This window comes from Lithobates pipiens, unplaced genomic scaffold (genome assembly GCF_037356315.1).
Source record: "Lithobates pipiens isolate NorthernLeopardFrog02 unplaced genomic scaffold, aLitPip1_a1.2 Scaffold_13, whole genome shotgun sequence".
NCBI classification, from domain to species: Eukaryota; Metazoa; Chordata; class Amphibia; order Anura; family Ranidae; genus Lithobates; species Lithobates pipiens.
In genome coordinates, this window is record NW_027507718.1 from 516,450,790 (window position 1) to 516,469,538 (window position 18,749).

General features: G+C 45.5%; 1 protein-coding gene across 1 annotated transcript in view; it reads right to left on the reverse strand.

Moving 5' to 3' along the window:
* Positions 1–10,621: 10,621 nt before the first annotated feature.
* The window catches only part of LOC143975605 (uncharacterized), a 99,317-nt gene continuing 91,189 nt past the window's right edge, over positions 10,622–18,749 (reverse strand). The window contains exon 7 of the mRNA XM_077478082.1: positions 10,622–14,737. Within this exon, the coding sequence (XP_077334208.1) occupies positions 14,534–14,737 (204 nt within the window). The 3' untranslated portion in view covers positions 10,622–14,533. The remainder of the gene's footprint in view (positions 14,738–18,749) is intronic.

The following is an 18,749-nucleotide window of genomic DNA, read 5'->3' on the forward strand; positions in this document are numbered from 1 at the left end:
GGTGTCTGTTGGAGAGATGGTGACCCATCGATGGGTCACCATTTCTTCCAAAGACACCATTAATGACTCATCATGGGAGGAATGGTGATCCATTGATGGTTTCTGTGGGAGGAATGATGACTCATCGATGGTGTCCTTGGGAGAAATGGTGATCCATCGATGATTCCTCCCACAGACACCATCGATGGGGCAACATTTCCCCCATGGCCACCATTGATAGGGCACTATTTTCTCACGAACACCATCGATGGGCCACCATTTCTCCCATGGACACCATCGATGGGATGCCATTTCTTTAACAGACACCATTGATGGGTCACCATTTCTCTTATGGACACCATCGATGGATCACCATTTCCCACACGGACACCATCAATGGGGAACCATTCCTTCCACGAACACAATTTCTCCCATGGACACCATCGATGGGATGCCATTCCTCCCACCGACACCATCGCCATTTCTCCCATGGCTGCCATCCCATTGATGGGTCGCCATTTCTCCCATGGACACCATCGATGGGGCACTATTTTTCCCGCGGACACCATCAATGGGTGACCATTCCTCCCACAGACACCATCAATGGGTCACTATTTCCCCCACAGACACCATTCCTCCCACGGACACCATCGATGGGACGCCATTCCTCCCACGGACACCATCGATGGGACGCCATTCCTCCCACGGACACCATCGATGGGACGCCATTCCTCCCACGGACACCATCGATGGGACGCCATTCCTCCCACGGACACCTTCCATGGGACGCCATTCCTCCCACGGACACCTTCCATGGGATGCCATTCCTCCCAAGGACACCATCGATGGGACGCCATTCCTCCCACAGACACCATCGATGGGACGCCATTCCTCCCACGGACACCATCGATGGGACGCCATTCCTCCCACGGACACCTTCAATGGGACGCCATTCCTCCCACGGACACCATCGATGGGTCGCCATTTCTCCCACGGACACCATCGACGGGTCAACATTTTTTCCACGGACACCATCGATGGGTCAGCATTTCTTCCATGGACACCAACGATGGGTCAACATTTCTTCCACGGACACCACGAGTACTAGGTCATCCACTGGACTCTTCCAAGCCCTGCAGATAATTTATTTTTATATTTTTGGCAGCCAAGATAGCCAACACTTGCATATGTCGTGGAGTATCATTTTGGGGCTATTAACTATCGTAAATGAATATACAGTATCAAAGAATGGACAAAAATCCAGAAACGTCTGACCTTGGGGCATGTCCAGCAAATATGAAGGGCTGTTCCCACCCGCCCACAACCTCTGAAGCATAAAGGTGAGGAACCTGGGTACATGTGCGAGAGGTGCTCTGGCACTAAACCATCTAGGAATAGACTTTATAGCTCACCTCAACCAGATCAACATTCAGGATTCCCTTGTGGGTACGAGTAGTCCAGGTGTGCTAGTCCTCACCATCAAGTTCCATGCCTAGGTCTTTTTCCCACGATAATTGATGGGATAGTTTAGTGGAGGAAGAGACAAATTGTAGTACATGGAGATGCATCCACGTTGTAAAGTGTCTTGTTATACATCCGTTTTCAAACACCACGTGTGTTGCAAGATCCAAGCTCATTGTCTGCAGAGTACGTAGAAAATGTATAATTTGTTGTAATCGAAAGCCTTCAGCGAGATGCATCTCCGATTGTTGCACAAAGTTTTCAGCAGGGCTGATTTACACTTAACTCTGGGCTGTTAATTCAACATATAAATTGAATTTCCCCACTCATCCACGCAATCTGATAAAGCAAGTCGCAGAAACAAGTCTAGGGCTCGAGTTCTGTAGGAACGCATGGGAACGTCGTTCCTGTACTTTTGCTACAGCCTTTGCACTGTGGCCAGGGCCGCCATCAGGGGGTACAGCCGATACAATGTAAGGGGCCCGTCCAGGCCAGCTTCTGCTGCTCTCTGTGTCATTGAGCTCAGACATCGAGCTCTTTACTGCCACCCCTGGCTACTATGTGTATGTGCATGTGCACCCCTCGTGTGAGCTGCCTGTACTGTGCTCCTCTGTGTCAGCAACATGTCAGCTTTGTGAAAACTGTCTGGGACCAGGTAGGAAGATTTCCTTTACAAGTAGGGGCTGCAAATGAAAAGGGAGGGGCGCTGTTTGTGTACAGGGGGGGGCCAGAGGCTTGTGTGTTTACAGATTTGTGTATGTGTGGGGCTGACATATATACAGGAGGGGGGGGGGGGTGGCATATATAGAGGTGTGAGAGGGCTGGCATTTTAACAGGTGTGAGGGGGGGCTGGCATATATATGCAGGATTGAGGGGGGTGAGTGCGCACGCGTGAGGTGGCCAGTGTGTAGATTTGGTAGGAATGTTGGTGGTCAGGCTGGGGGGGGGGGCAGGCCTAAAGCTGTGTAAGGGGCCCAAAAATTTCTGATAGCTGCCCTGACTGTGGCTGCAGGGGGCCGACCCTGCCATCCCTCCTCCTCTTGTGTAAAGCATGATGTCCCTGTCAGTAGCGGAGTGTAGCACTGCAGAAAGTGTTAATAGATCATTGGGCACTCTCGGAGCTCATGCTATTCACCGCTAGATTGTTGGGCTCGGGCTGACTCACATGGTTCTACACCCCGCCAGGCAGCATTAAACACAGCAGGAGCGCCGCCCGTAGTCCCGCCCACCCTGTCAGGCAGCACTGAGCACACTGGGAGCGGCACCCGTAGTCCCGCCCACTACTCTCTAGCAGTAGTTGGGACTACAGGTGCTGCTCCCACTGTGTTCAATGCTGCCTGGTGGTATAGAACCGTGTCGGTCAGTCTGAGCCTGACGATCTGGCAGTGAACAGCGTGAGCTTGGCGAGTGCCCAATGATCTATTAACCATTGCTGCAGTACTACACGCGCTACACTCTGCCACTGAGAGACAGCATGTGTTTAGTTTTTTTGCAAATTCCCATGGCTTGCAGCGCTTCCCACCTTGGGCTTGGGGAGGCTGCAATGATGGGCACGGTGAGGATGCATTGATGGGCACGGTGAGGCTGCAATGATGGGCACAGGTGAGGCTGCAATGATGGGCACAGGTGAGGCTTGCAATGATGGGCACAGGTGAGGCCTGCAATGATGGGCACAGGTGAGGCTGCGTTGATGATCACAGGGGAGGCTGCGTTGATGATCACAGGGGAGGCTGCGTTGATCACAGGGAGGCTGCGTTGATGGCACAGTGAGGCTGCGTTGATGGGCACGGTGAGGCTGCAATGATGGGCACAGGTGAGGCTGCAATGATGGGCACAGGTGAGGCTGCGTTGATGATCACAGGGGAGGCTGCGTTGATGATCACAGGGGAGGCTGCGTTGATGGGCACAGTGAGGCTGCGTTGATGGGCACAGGTGAGGCTGCAATGATGGGCACAGGTGAGGCTGCGTTGATGATCACAGGTGAGGCTGCGTTGATGATCACAGGGGAGGCTGCGTTGATGATCACAGGGGAGGCTGCGTTGATGATCACAGGGGAGGCTGCGTTGATGATCACAGGGGAGGCTGCGTTGATGATCACAGGGGAGGCTGCGTTGATGGGCACAGTGAGGCTGCGTTGATGGGCACAGTGAGGCTGCGTTGATGGGCACGGTGAGGCTGCGTTGATGGGCATGGTCAGGCTCCATTGATGGGCGAAGTAAGGCTGCAATGATGGGCACAGTAAGGCTGCAATGATGGGCACAGTGAGGCTGCATTGAACCATTATCACACATTGTGTTTTTTTTTTTTTGTTGGTATAGCATGCAGGTTAAATTATTTTGTTGTTAGCTCTGTTCATTGATGGGCACAGTGAGGCTGCATTGAACCATTATCACCCTATCTGAACTCTGGCCACTCAACATGAGTCTTGGCTGATGGAAACCATTTTGCTTCTTCCAGTTTTGATGGGTTAAAAAAAATAAAAAATCTTCAGCAAAGGAATTCCTTTGGATTTTTGACTGCAAAGTTGTGTGTCAGGTTAATAAAATTCAGGCAGAAATTTGATGCCGAAACACAGGAGCAGCTGCCTCCGAACCCAGATTGTCTGTTATGATCTCTACAACCATTATCTGATATGGACAGCAGCTGGAGGAGATAACGCAAATTATCCTGAGTGTTTAATAAAATCATCAGTTTACATTGGGGGGGCTCTGAGCTCTTACTGGAAATTGAGGTCAAACTTCTTACATTCTTCGGGTTGTGGGTTTGAAGTAAAGAGATGAACACAAGTCTGTCACTTCCTGTGATATGCTTTTATAGCTTATTTGGGTTATAGCCAATTTTAAGATAGATTTAGATAAACTATATTTGTGGCAAAAGATATAATTATACAAGTAAAGAAGGCACATACAGTACAGCAGAGAAAATGTAGAGGTGTGATGGACACAAAGTACGACCTAGTGTAGGGCAGCCCCCTTTCAACCTCAATCCTTTGAAATAATTTTTATGTCTCAAGGAATCCCTGCTAGGGTTTGGGGGGGCGGGGGGGGGGGGGGGGTCATTAAGAAAATGCCACTTGCGTTGGTGGTCAGAGGGAAGAATGCCACCCTTTCCGACAGCTTTTAAAGACCAATGGTGCCATGCTAATGCCTCTACCAAGTAGGTTGCCACCGTTTCTTCAAGTCAAACCCCAACACTTTAGCGGTGTGCACCAAAATTTTAGTTTATTGTATAAACTATAGATACATTTTGCAATTAAACAACATTTCTAATCAAATGAAGTTAATAGCAAGAGTCCCCCTTTACATCAGAGTTCTTCTTTTACATCTGAACTCATGGAGTTCCCTCACACTGTAAGGTGGGTGGGGGGCCTCTGCAGACTCTGATGTAAGGGAGAAGTCTGGGGACTCCGACATAAGGGATGCTCTGGAACCCTGATCTAAAAGGGGGAACAGTGAGAACATTGACATACGGAGGGGACTCTGATGTAAGGGAAAACACTATGGCCTCTGGGGTAAGGGGGAACCCTGATGTAAGGGGTGCTCTGAGAACCCCGATTTACCTTAGTGTAATTACTCAGAGGCAGGAGAGAGAGGGGGGGGGGGGGGGGAGACTTCAGTCACAGGCAGGGATGGATGGTGAGCTCACTCACCCCTTGGCAGTCAGCGCCTCTCATCCAGATGTATCTGAGGCTGCTGGACTTCAGATTTCCTGCCCCCACTTTCCTTTTCTGAAGCACAGCGCAGAGGATTGAAGTGTGGGCAGACAAGGAGGGTTAGGGGTGAGAGGAAGAGGAGCAGATCAAGCCCTCTCTCCTCTCCTGTCTGTGTGTGGGGGGGGGGGGGGGGGGTAATTGTTAATGCTGGCTTTGGGCAGTATGAAAGAGTGTAACAGACACACTTGGCTTACACAACTGCAGCCAGCAACCCTGCTGGGTAGCCATAGTCTGGTCTGAATAATGTGTCCGGGTTGCAGGTAGTCTGAAACCTGAACCCATGATTCCAAACCCGAACTGTCCTGGTGAATCCCAGACAGGTGGCAACCCTACTACCCAGTGTTGATGGCCCTGGTTCTACGAACGTGCCATCAGATGGGAGATCAATTAGCCACAGCAAACGGTGGAGGAACCCTAGGCTTCCATGTAACCCTGGCTGAAAATGTTGGTGTAGAGCAGGGATTTGCAATAAGCGGACCTCCAGCTGTTGCAGAACTACAAGTCCCATGAGGCATAGCAAGACTGACAACCACAAGCATGGCGAGATAGACACGTGTCACTTGCCCTGTCACCTGGTATGGACTTAAAGGGGAAGCCCTACGCCGAAAAAAAACAGCGTGGGGTTCCCCCCCCCGCCCCAAGGTCCATATAAGACCCTTATCCGAGCATGCAACCCGGCCAGTCAGGAATGGGGGTGGGGACGAGCGAGCGCCCCCCCCCCCCTCCTGAGCCATACCAGGCCGCGTGCCCTCAACATGGGGGGGTGCTTTGGGGAAGACTCCCGGGTGGCAACAAAGAAGAAAGCCAGGCTCCTCCGCTAGTAAAAGAGCTAGCGGAAGATAGCGGAGGAGTCCGGCGAGAAGACCCCCAAGATGGAAGAAGACCCCCGGAGCTGTGCAATAAATTTTAAACCCTTGTGTGGGTTTTTTTTTTTTACATTTTTTCACCAGGTGAATGGGTAGGAGTACATTGTACCCCATGCTCATTCACATAGGGCAGGGGGCCGGTATCTGGGGGCCCCCTTATTAAAGCCCCCCACCCGCAGACCCCAACAACTAACGGGCCAGGGTTGTCGGGAAGAGGCGCTTGTCCTCATCAACATGGGGACAAGGTGCTTTGGGGTGGGGGGGCTGCAGGGCCACCCCCTTCCCCAAAGCACCCCCCATGTTGAGGGCACGCGGCCTGGTACGGCTCAGGAGGGGGGCACTCGCTCGTCCCCACCTCCTTTCCTGACCAGCCGGGTTGCGTGCTCCTCGGATAAGGGTCTTATATGGACTGGGGGGGACCCCCATGCCGTTTTTTTTCGGCGTAGGGCTTCCCGTTTAAGTCCATAGCAGGTGACGGGGCTAGCAACGTGTCAATCTCGCCACCAAAGGCAGTGACATTGACCTCCTGCGCTAGTCCCAGCTACCTGGAGCCGCGTTCAAAATGAACGGACTTTCCTCTGTGTGCGGGCAAGTCTGTTCATTTTCAAAAGTATGGCGGACTCCCGGCATAGTCCGGCGGAAAAGTCCGGTTGTGTGTGTGCAGGTCTGCTCATTCGGAACGGAAAGTCCGGCGGACTTTCTGGCGGTTTGTGCGCCAGACTAAGTCAGACGGATAGTCTGATCGTGTGTACGCGGCATTAGAGGGTGCTACATGTTTTTTGCAACAAGGCAATGCAAGGGGAATACCTTATTAGGCCTGTTGTGTGTTTGGAGCCATTAACATATTAACATATACTATATTACCTCAAACTCGCTCATTCATGTCTTTATGGACCTTGCCTTGTGCACTGGTGCACAGTCATGTAGGAACAGGAAGGGGCCAATCCCCAAACTGTTCCCGCAAAGTTGGGAGCATGAAATTTTCCAAAATGTCTTGGTATGCCGACTCCTTAAGTGTCCCCTTCACTGCTAAGGGGCCAAGCCCAACCCATGAAAAACAACCCCACACCATAATCCCCCCCCCCCCCCCCCCCCACCAAATAATTTGGTCCAGTGCACAAACCTAGGACCATAAAGACACGGATGAGCAGTTTGGGGTGGAGGAACTGGACCTTGACTGGCCTACACATTTAGAGTGAAGACTGCGAGTCAGTCCTTCTCGTCCAGCATTTGACCTAACAAATGTGGTTCTGGTGAAGAATGGTCAAACATTCCCATATATTCCTAAACCTTGTGGACAGCCTTTCTAAAAGAGTTGAACTTGTTATAGTGGCAAAGGGTGGGCCAACTCAATATTGAACCCAACGGACTAAGACTGGGATGCCATTAAAAGGAAGGCCAGTTGGTTAATCAATGACAATTTATTGGCATGTACAAGGTTCAGGACCCATCTTCTGCTGCTCAGATATTCATTTCTAGATGTGTCTATATCTAGATCTAGTTTGTGGCTGTAGAGTCGTAGCCATCTGTTATTCTATTTTGTTTGCACAGTAATAAAAAAAATGGACGCCCGTTCTGACTTGTAACTGACTTTATTCTTTTTTTAAAGTGCTTAAAAACCATATATTTCATGAACATTCTTAATAAAACATAAGCAACATTTATAAAATATATATTTAAACAGAGCAATATATATATAACTTGTACATGAGAAAACATGTCCCCCTCCGTCACATGAGTAACCATTGTACCCAGCGACGTGCGCACAAAAACAGAACAAAAACATAGAAACAAAAATTGCTTTAAAATGGGTCTGTCCACCCAAAAAACAGACCTTCCAGTCCTGGATGGGCCCTGGGGAGCTGAATCACCCATTGATCTTTGCTTCTTTGGGGTTTCTATTGGCAATATCCGCTTGGAGGTCCTTTCAAACTTCTGCTACATTCTTTGTAGTGTATAATGAATGCAAGTGGGCAGAAGCTGGGAATTCCTAGAAGTGGAAAAGATTGAGCCCTCCAAGGCTACACCCAAAACTGAAACCTGTGTGGATAGATTGACCATTAAGCCAGCGGTCAGACCTGTGAAAATAGTGTGGTTGCACAGCAGATTATTACATTCTAGCAATAGAATGTGCACCCTCATAAGTGTACACTCCCTGCACGGTCTACATGGAATTTTTAGCAGATAATATACAGCTGTATGGATAATATTTGCTGACATATGTGCATAGAATGAGCTAGATGGAGACTTGGCGATTATGTCTGCACTACGAAGGGGATGTCCACCTTCAGACATTTACATACCCTCCTGGAACGTTCTACTAACATGCAAGTCATCGTGTAGACTAAAGAAAACCAAATTCTGAGAATTCAGGCTGGTGGTGCTGAGCTTTTTTGAACATGCTAGTACCCTGTTTGGTTATGCTGATCCAGCATGTCCGATACTCGATAGTCGCCACCCCACAAAAAAGGATCCAGTGCCCAGACTTCATTTTGACCCACTTGTGTGTCCCAAATCACTGAAAGTACAAATGTTTTATAACATCCAGGCAACTTGAATTTTCAGAAGTGGGTGGAAGGCAGCAATGGCAATCTACAGATTTCTCACTCTTCCTTGAACTGAACGTTGGGGATCATTTTTCTCTCATTGACCCTTCCCCCTCTTCCCATGGACACTTGGGTCACTGAAATATTTTCAGACACTTTTGTGGGATCTCTGTCAAGGAGGTCTTCGCATCACCCAACATCATATTTCATGGACAGGGACAGACCACCCACTCTAGGCAGCACTGCATTTGAGACACAAGTGCTGACTTGTGAAAACTACAAGTGGCAGTTGCACGACCAGTCCCTCTAATCAAACAGAGGGAGTAGAGGTGACTGGTCTATTTCAGTGGAAACAGAGGACCTGGTGCACTACAGGCTGAATTTTTCAAGATAACAAGTAGCATTAACCACATCATTATATAAAAAAAAAAAAAAGGTATGCCATGGCTTTTGTATTTACATTATTATTATTTTTTTTTTAAGTGGATATTGAGCTTAAAGAGCAATGCTTTCAAATTAAAGAGATTTCATAGATTTGCTAGTAGAATATAGAGCCCTTTTATAACCAGACTGAGAATGTAATAAGTCTATGAAAAAAAATGCAGTTGGCACAGTTTTCGTGCAAGTTGCACAATTGCAGTACTAAAATTCAGTAAACTAACTCTGAAAACTCATAATTACAAACCGATAGGACAGCATACTCCAGGGGGAGGGGGGGGGGGGGTTATCTTCTGTGATCCAAAGCATACAGGCTTCTCCACTGTACTCATGCGGGAAGGTTAATACCTTATTTTGCCTCTTTGGTGTTGGTGGCCATCTGCACATTGCTTAGCCATACAAAGCAGGTTTGATTTACTAAAACTGGAGCGTGCACAATCTGGCGCAGCTCTGCATAGAAACCAATTAGCTTGCAGGTGTTTTTTTTGTGGTCAAAGCTTAATTCAACAAGCCGAAGTTGGAAGCAGATTGGCTACCATGCACAGCTGCACTAGCTTTTGCATGCTCCAGTTTTATCAAAATCAGTCCCATTGTGTTTGTTCCCAAAGCCATTCCATAGAACTGAACCTCTTTACCAAAAACACTGCAGTAACCAAAAGCCCCGAATGCGGCACAAAGTCCTTGTTATTGCTGAGCCATATTTTGCTTAACCATACATATGTCCAACACAAATATATACACCTTGGAAAGAAAAATGCAGGAAGTGCAATGCTGATACAGCAATTATATACAGCAATCGTTTTCATTTAGATTACTTTATACAAAAGGAAGCAAGAAGAGAATGTCCAGCAGAAAAAGGGCAGCTGTAGGGCTGGAGAAACACTTATGAGAACTATAAGCTGCAGATGGGTAGACTGTACTGTTAAAAGTGATTTCAGTTTTTTGGAGTGCATAAATGCTTGTTGGCCTAAAGATTTAAAAAAAGACTTCCAAAGTGTGGCCCTGTGACCATCTACCTTGAGATGTACCCACTCCTCTTGCTACATGCATTCCCCAAAAATAAACAATCCAGCAGAGAAAAAAAAGAAAAAACCCTTTATTATGGCTGCAGCTGGAAATGTATACAAAAGCAGGTAGTAAAATTCCCCAGCAAATACTGGCCAAATGTGGACTGGCCACCTAACTTTTCCTTGAGCAGGAACAATGCTTCAAATGACACAGAAGCGTGGTCGGGAAACGGTGTGGAGGCACTCAATGGGAACTTGACCAGTTCCCACTTGAAGAAACCAGACACAAATATAAGTGGTAACTCAAAACAACCAAACAAAACAGCTTTTATTATCTTTATTTTAAGCTGCATTCTGATTGGCTGTCATGGGCCCACTGTACACACCAAAGACAACATTTCAGACAATAAGCCAGGTCGTTGTCAACACCTTTAATCTGGGCAAGCGTAGAATAGGATAAAGGCCAACCACCCTCCCACCCCTTTAAAAACACCCGGAAGCCAAGACTAAAGACAAAAAATATAAAATAAAAATGTTAAAAAATTGTAAATATAAATTATATATATATTTATATTTACAATTTTTTAACATTTTTATTTTATATTTTTTGTCTTTAGTCTTGGCTTCAGGGTGATTTTAAAGGGTGGGTGGATGTGGTTAGCCTTTATACTGTTCTACACACATACATTATATTAAAATATATATTTTTCACTGTCCACCTTCAACACACAGTTGCAATTACTAGGCATTTAGCAGTTTTTAGTCGTATAAAATAAACTGGGGGAATACTGGATGTTTCCATGACATTACTTAAAATTTAAAGGTTTAAATGGCTCATGAAAAGTAAAGTCTTTCCTAGGAGTAGTTACTAATAAGGCAGCCAGTCTCAACCAGGGTTTGATAGAACCCTAGGGATTCCTCCAGAGACTGCTAGGGGTTCCTTGGACTGTGGCCGTTGACCTCCAAATTTTAAGGTTCCTACACATTTCTAGATCCAACGTCACCTGGAAGAGCCAACAAGACACAAATGATCTTTTTAGCTGTCTGTAAGGGTGGCATTCTTCTCACTGATCACCAGGCCTCAGAAAACATCCTGGTAAAATTAATTTGGGGTCAATTAGAAGAATGACCCTTACATTCTTCTAATTGACCCAAAATTAATTTTGTCAGGATGTTTTCTGAGGCCTAGAAAGTATTTCAAATTGTTCTTCTGGGGTAAAAAAGTAGAAATGTGCTGCTAAAGGATGCCAGTTCAATCTTCATTGGTCAAATAGGCCTTCTATATGCTTGCCTATCGGATTTAGTTTCACTAGAGCATGACTGAATTTTTGGCTTAGGCCACACTGCCAGCCTGCACCCTGTCCAAAGGGAATTCCCCTGATGGCCACCAAGGCACTCTCATTGGACAGAAGAATGGAAGTGGAGAAGGCTTACCCTAAACTTATAATAGACGACAGCCTCATTTAAAGATGCCGACTTCAGTCCCTGGTGGTGAAAGATATATACTGGAGTTTGTTTATCCATCCACCAAAACTGAAATATCAGTGAACTAACCTTTCAGCTAGTCTTGACTACTGTAAAGGGATTGCCCAGGCCGAATCTGTCCACAGTGGCCAACATGCAAAATGTAATCTAGATTTCACACCTAGGCCAACATGGCAGTAGGATGGTCATCTACCAAGATGGCAAAGTGTCCAGTCATTCTGAAGTCTTAAAAATCTATGGCAGATAACCTAAAACTTTGGAGAAAGTAAAGAACGCCATAAAGAAAAACTACAATAAATCTTAGTCAGCTGGAATTTGTATAAACTCATCACTGCATTCAGACCTGGCCGACTAAAGCAATGTAGTGCATCAAGAGCGTGTCACTGCAACCACAAGGCAAATAAATGTGATGGGTACAGCAGCAAACACAAGAGTATGAGAGTTTGGAATTACCACACCGGGCTGAAAGTGGTCAGCAGTTTTAACACCACAAATTAACCCTGCAGCTGCAATAAAGGGTATTTGAGTGCCATGCATCGCCCCATTGTGCTGCAGAAACCCCCTAAAAATGTAAGCTCAACAGAGAAAAAAGGCAATGGGGTGCATTTACTAAAACTGGAGAGTGCAAAATCTGGTGCAGTTCTGCACCAGAAACGTCCAGGCTTGATTTTCAGCTTGTTTAATTAAGCTTTGACAATAAAACCTGGAAGTTCCTGGCGAAGAAGACTTTGAACGCTCCAGTTTTAGTAAATTAAATGCAATGGGTCTACTGAGAATGTAGATTGCAGCAAGAAAGGAATCTTCCTGGGAGAATCATGGAAGCTGCTTGTTGCCTGACTATCATGTTGACCCGTTTAGCAGTTGAAAAACAACCAACATTGTTAAAAAGGTCTGCGATGGCTGCCTCCATGGTCCTCTATACGAGCAATACTTGTAGGATATGAACAAGGAGCTGGCTACTGAAAATCAATAGCACAGGAAGAAATAACAGAGCAAGAAGTTAGCATCGATAATGGATCATTCTGCATCAAACATAATTTGTAGCATTTTACATTCTATTTAAAGTAAGCCTGTCGCAAACCTGCCCAATTCAACCTGAACATACAATGGAAAGGTGTATGAACAGCAGTGAAAAACAAATGCAAAGGAGATCCAGGGCTGGGCCGAGTAGGAAGAGGGGACCGCCTTGTACACTTTATCAGGAAGGGGGCTGAAAAAAAGGTCGGGACCTGTAACCTATGCTGTTAAGAGTAGTCTATAGCTTTTGGGGGAGGCATACTTTGGCATTGTCGCCTTGGGTGCCAAAGGACCTTATCCCAGCACTTTCCAGTGAAAGTTGTATGCGCAGCTTGACTGCTTCTGTAAAAGTCAAGCTCGACTTCGGTTCCTCCCATCACTTTAACACCTCTCATGTTAAAGATTCACCAGGTAGGGTTTACAGTCGGGAGGGATTAGGGTCAAGTTCTGGACTTTTCAGATACGAGTACAAAACTTAAGACTTAAATCTCTGGATCTACAGATTTTGACCAGCACTTTTCCATGGTGCCAACATATTGTGCATTTTCTACATCATATGGGGGGGGGGGGGGGGGGGGTGTTCGTAGTACTCAGGTTTGTGACAGCTTTAAGTCAGATGTAGATCATCCATAACCAACAACTCCCCAAAAGCCTCTACCAATGTAAAGAATCAAGACGGTTTAACTGAATTCATGGATTCATGGAGGGTTCAGCTGAATGAAACTACAAAATTAAGATACATGAACTCTGACCAAAGCTGTCAAACATTAGGAACTGATCACCCTAATCCAGTTTGAGGTCTAATGAGTAAACTATGCCCAGATGGATTCCCTTAGGAGGTGGGCAAGACAGTGCTCTAACGCAGTGGTTCTCAACCCTGTCCTCAAGTACCCCCAACAGGCCATGTTGACCGGTTTTCCTTTATCTTGCACAGGTGCTTTAAATGAGAGAGTCAATGACTTGGTATTTTGAAACAGCTATTTTAGCTAAGAAATTCCCAAAACATAGCCTGTTGGGGGTACTTGAGGACAAGGTTGAGAACCACTGTTCTAACTCATGGTGTCTTTCTAGCACCAAAGCATAACCTGATAGAGTAAGAGGAGCCGGCAAAGCATTTTTCCAAATGAATAACTATTAATAACAGGCAGAATGTAAAAATGCGACAGCTTATGCGTTTCGGCAATATGCCTTAATGATTAAGGCTTATTGCCAAAATTGGTAAGCTGTCACATGTTTACCCTCTGCCCATTAATAAAGTCATTGATTTGGAAGAACGAGTTACCGGCTTTCCACCCTACTTTATCAACTAAAGAGTAAACTACCCAAAGGGGTCCAGGGGCATGAAATGTCTGACATCACATGTAGGATACTATGGATAAATGTATTATACTATGAAGGCAGCTGAACCAAAGTTCCGGATGTAGCCTAGTGACAAGATCGGTGACAACACAAAAAAGTGTACAGCTATGGAGACACTTGAATGCTATCAAGTCTAGATAAAGTGTTGGCAGCATCTAGACATAATAAAATCCATTTTATAAACTGGTGTGTATACGCATAACAACATTCATCCATATGTAAAGTTCCTTAGAAGTGGCATAGTTTGGGAGGGTAGTTATTTGGGCATCAGATATCACTATATACATGAGGACGATAGCGTGAGGACTTTAATATACATAGCTGTGGGTGGTATTAGCAGCTCTATCATAATGTCTATGTAATGGTATAGTGGTCCTTAAATACTTGAATCAATCTTGTATGGTATACACCAAGTGCAGCGTTAGGCCAGTCTGAAGACTTGTACAATATATAATAACCCAAGAATTAAACTGAGCTATGATTGTGTTTGAATGTGTCAAAAGGATGCTCAGCACCATATTGTTATGGCAGAAGAGTTGAAGGCCACCTGCACAAGTCATGGCTAGGAGTCATCAACCAATGTGAGCTAAACAGTCGCTTATCCACAGTGGATACAGTATTAAACTAACTGGAGACCTTTTCACCATGTCTCCCCCTTAACTTTTATTTCTTCGTCTCCAGAGGAACCTGGAGAAGTGCAGGCGCCTGGTCCATAATGCGCACCAGAAGTTTGTCTATGTAGTCTTCAAGTTCCTGCATGTGGAGAGCCTTATTCTCCAGTTCAGCCTCTCGCTGCAGTAACATCTTGATCAGCTCATCATGGGTCAGGTGGTAATATTTGGCTGCCTGGTCTGGAGAGGACACATCCTAAAAGAAATAAATAAAAAAAAGAAATAAACATATGTAACTGCAACTAAAAGATTAAAAAAGCTCTTGCCTGAGCACATTGGAAGGCCATTGGATTAAATCACACATCTCACTAGTGTATGTTAAAGAGAAACGTAACCAGCTTTGTATTTTATGTCCTCAGGCTTCTGTTGTCTTGTTGAATTCAATGAGGAGGCAGCATAACATACTGTATGTGAACACCTGGCCATCACTTCTATATGAGCTTGTTAGACCATCCGATACCAAAACCAAATGGGAAGACAGAAGAACGTAGTATGTGAACACCTGGCCACCACTGCCACATGAGCTTCCCTTGTTCCCTGAACATCCCTTTCCAAAACCATGAAAATTATGGAGTTGCCCCCTCCTTTTTTTATCTATAACACCCTTTCACTGTTCTAAGGCGGCATTTCATATGATTTAGGAGTATCTATGGGAATTTGAACATTCAACATTTGTGAGTTCAGGTACCAAGGTGGGGTAAGTAGATGTAGCTTGCAATTAGCATTCTAAATCAACCCAAAGGTGTTCAACAGGGTTGAGGTTAGGGCTCTGTGCAGGCCACTTGAGTTCCTTCACACCAAACGCATCAATCTATGCCTTTACAGACTTGCAAAGCTTTGGGTGCCACTCTATACGCGTCTCCTACTATTCAGGCGCAGCCAGAAGAACGAGCTTGTCCTGGCTCTATGCAAAAACATCCAACTGCTGCACACCAACTCAGCCTGTGTTTGTTGTAATGAACGGCTTTAGCCCGGGTACATTCAGGCCACGCTCGCCGATGAGGTTTACTCTGCCCACATGGCTTAGTTATGGAGATCATGGAGGCTGGCGAGTGGCGCTTGGGTGTTTTTTTTTTTTTTTCTTTAAGACAAGTCATTATGGAGCCGACTTTGTGCACAAGGGCACCGTCATGGAGCACAGAAAAGGATCTTCAAACTGTTACTAGGAAGTTGGAAGCGCACAATTGTCTAAAATATGTGTATGCTGTAGCAATAACTGGGCCCCTCCTAAAAACCCAAGAATGCCATCATTTGATGAGTTGTCCAGATACATTTGGCCATAAAATGTAAATAACAATGTAGGTCTACCGCTCTTAAAGAGCTATAGCCAGTACTTTATGTATATAGGACTCGCTATGTAAAGAATACACACAAAAAAAAAAAAAAACAGCACCTTGGGACTAGCAGCTAAAATAACCTCCAGCTCTCAGGGGGTGGTGGGAGATCCATGGAGAATTTTCTGCATATTGCAGTGTAAGCAGAGTTCATTAAACTTGTCACACCTTGTCACATCTCATCATGCAGCCCATGTGACACTGGGGACAATTATGTGACACCGGGGACCTCCATCCAGCCACACTATGGGAGGGAGATAATTAAATTTATCATCACTGCCGATACCAGGGGAGGACCTTGTACAGATGGCAAGTCACAAGTCCCTAATAATGTGGCACATGCATTCGGTGCGCAATGCAGCCAGGTGTCTAAACTACAACTGGGGCATGAGGGCTGACAAGCCAGATGTGTGAGATGGCACCTTGGGGTGCCCACATGTGATTAGGCTGGCTTTCAATGCTGCCGTCCACTTGTTAGCTGTTGGATTCCAAAATCAGTGCATATTGATATAGAAGATATAGATATATTATATATCCCTCCATCTTTTTTCTCAGGGAATAGGTGCAGCAACTCACCTCTTCCGACTCACCCTTCGTCTTTGCCCCCCTACCCGTCTGAGCGCCATGCCTTGGTGACACCCACCTCCCAGTACAGCACCTTTCAGAGAATACAGAACCAAGTATTTTGTGATACTCAGTAATTTCTATGAAATTTGTTAATGAAAACAAGATAGTAAAACAGATCCCTTGCAATGAGCAACAATAGACTCCACCCCAGAAACAAAGGACCCCCCCCCCCTACCAGCCACAATGGACCCCCCTACAGCAAAGTACCACCCCAAGAAAAATGATCAAGAAATCAAATTCTGACAGTAAACTTATGATCACAACTGTACATCTCAAAAGTGAGTACACCCCTCACATTTTTGTAAATATTTTATTATATCTTTTCATGTGACAACACTGAAGAAATGACACGTTGCTACAATGTAAAGTAGTGAGTGTACAGCTTGTATAAGAGTGTAAATTTCCTGTCCCCTCCAAATAACTCAACACACAGCCATTAATGTCTAAACTGCTGGTAACAAAAGTGAGTACACCCCTAAGTGAAAATGCCCAAATTGGGCCCAATCTGCTATTTTCTCTCCCCGGTGTCATGTGACTCGTTGGTGTTACAAGGTCTCAGGTGTGAATAGGGAGCAGGTGTGTGAAATTTGGTAAAGTTAAGTGCACATGCTCAGCGTCATATACAGAGTTCGTCTTTGGGAAGTAGGCATATGAGTGCTCCCAGCATTGCTGCAGAGGTTGAAGGGGTGGGGGGGTCAGCCTGTCAGTGCTCAGACCATATGCTGCACACTGCATCAAATTGGTCTGCATGGCTTTCGTCCCAGAAGGAAGCCTCTTCTAAAGATGATGCACAAGAAAGTCCGCAAACAGTTTGCTTAAGACAAGCAGACTAAGGACATGGATTACTGGAACCATGTGCTGTGGTCTGATGAGACCAAGATAAACTTATTTGGTTCCGATGGTGACAAGCATGTGTGGGGGCAACCAGGTGAGGAGTACAAAGACAAGTGTGTCTTGCCTACAGTCAAGCATGGTGGTGGGAGTGTCATGGTCTGGGGTGACCCCAAACACACCTCTAAGATGACCACTGCCTTGCTAAAGAAGCTGAGGGTAAAGTTGATTGACTGGCCAAGCATGTCTCCAGATCTAAACCCTATTGAGAATCTGTGGGGCATCCTCAAAACAGAAGATGGAGGGAGCTCATCTCTGAGGTCATCATGGAGGAGTGGAAGAGGACTTCAGTGGCAACCTGTGAAGCTCTGGTGACCTCCGTGCCCAAGAGGGTTAAGGCAGTGCTGGAAAATAATGGTGGCCACACAAAATATTGACACTTTGGGCCCAATTTGGACATTTTCACTTAGGGGTGTACTCACTTTTGTTGCCAGCGGTTTAGACATTAATGGCTGTGTGTTGAGTTATTTTGAGGGGACAGCAAATTTACACCGTTGTAAAAAAATATAAACATATACACACACCTCCTCCATAACACTAAGCCGACGACCTATAGGGGGCTTTTAAAAAGTGTCACCTATGGAAAATATAGGGTACTGAAGTTAGTTGCCATTTCACGGACGCACACAAATTTAAGATTTGACACGTTGGGAATCTATTTACTTGGTGCAACCTCACGTTTTTGATTTTAGCAAAAATTTTGGTCGTTTGTAAAATTCACTTTAGTGTGTTTTTTTTGACTGTGGCCAAATCACAGCACAGAGTTGTGTGTTTACAAACAGGACAGCCAGCGCCTGTGGGTAAAAGCAGCACACATACACACCTCCTAGGTACAGTTACCCCCTTGATTGCCCTTCTATTATCAATGATCAGTGTATTAGTGTCTCTAGCGACTTCAGTGTCCGTTTGTGACCCTGCCAGTCAGTGTCAGCACCAGCTTGCTTGTCACCATCACAGTCACACTATAGTCGCTAATCACCACTATTGGAAAATTAGTGGGGAAAAAAAATAAAATAAAAAAAAAATAAAATAAAAAAAAAACACCTTGATCTCCCCCTAGTGTTAACCCCCTTCACTGCCAGTGACATTTTACAGTAATCAGTGCATTTTTATAGCACTGATCGCTGTATATGACAATGGTCCCAAAATTGTGTAAAAATTGTCCGCCATAATGCTGCAGTCCCGATAAAAAATTTTTTTTTAACAAAATCACAGATAGTCACCGTTACTAGTAGAAAAAAAATAAAAAATATAAAAAGATATATAATAAAATGCCATAAATCTATCCCCTATTTTGTAGAAGCTATAAAACTTTTGCGCAAACCGATCAATATATGCTTATTGCGATTTTTACCA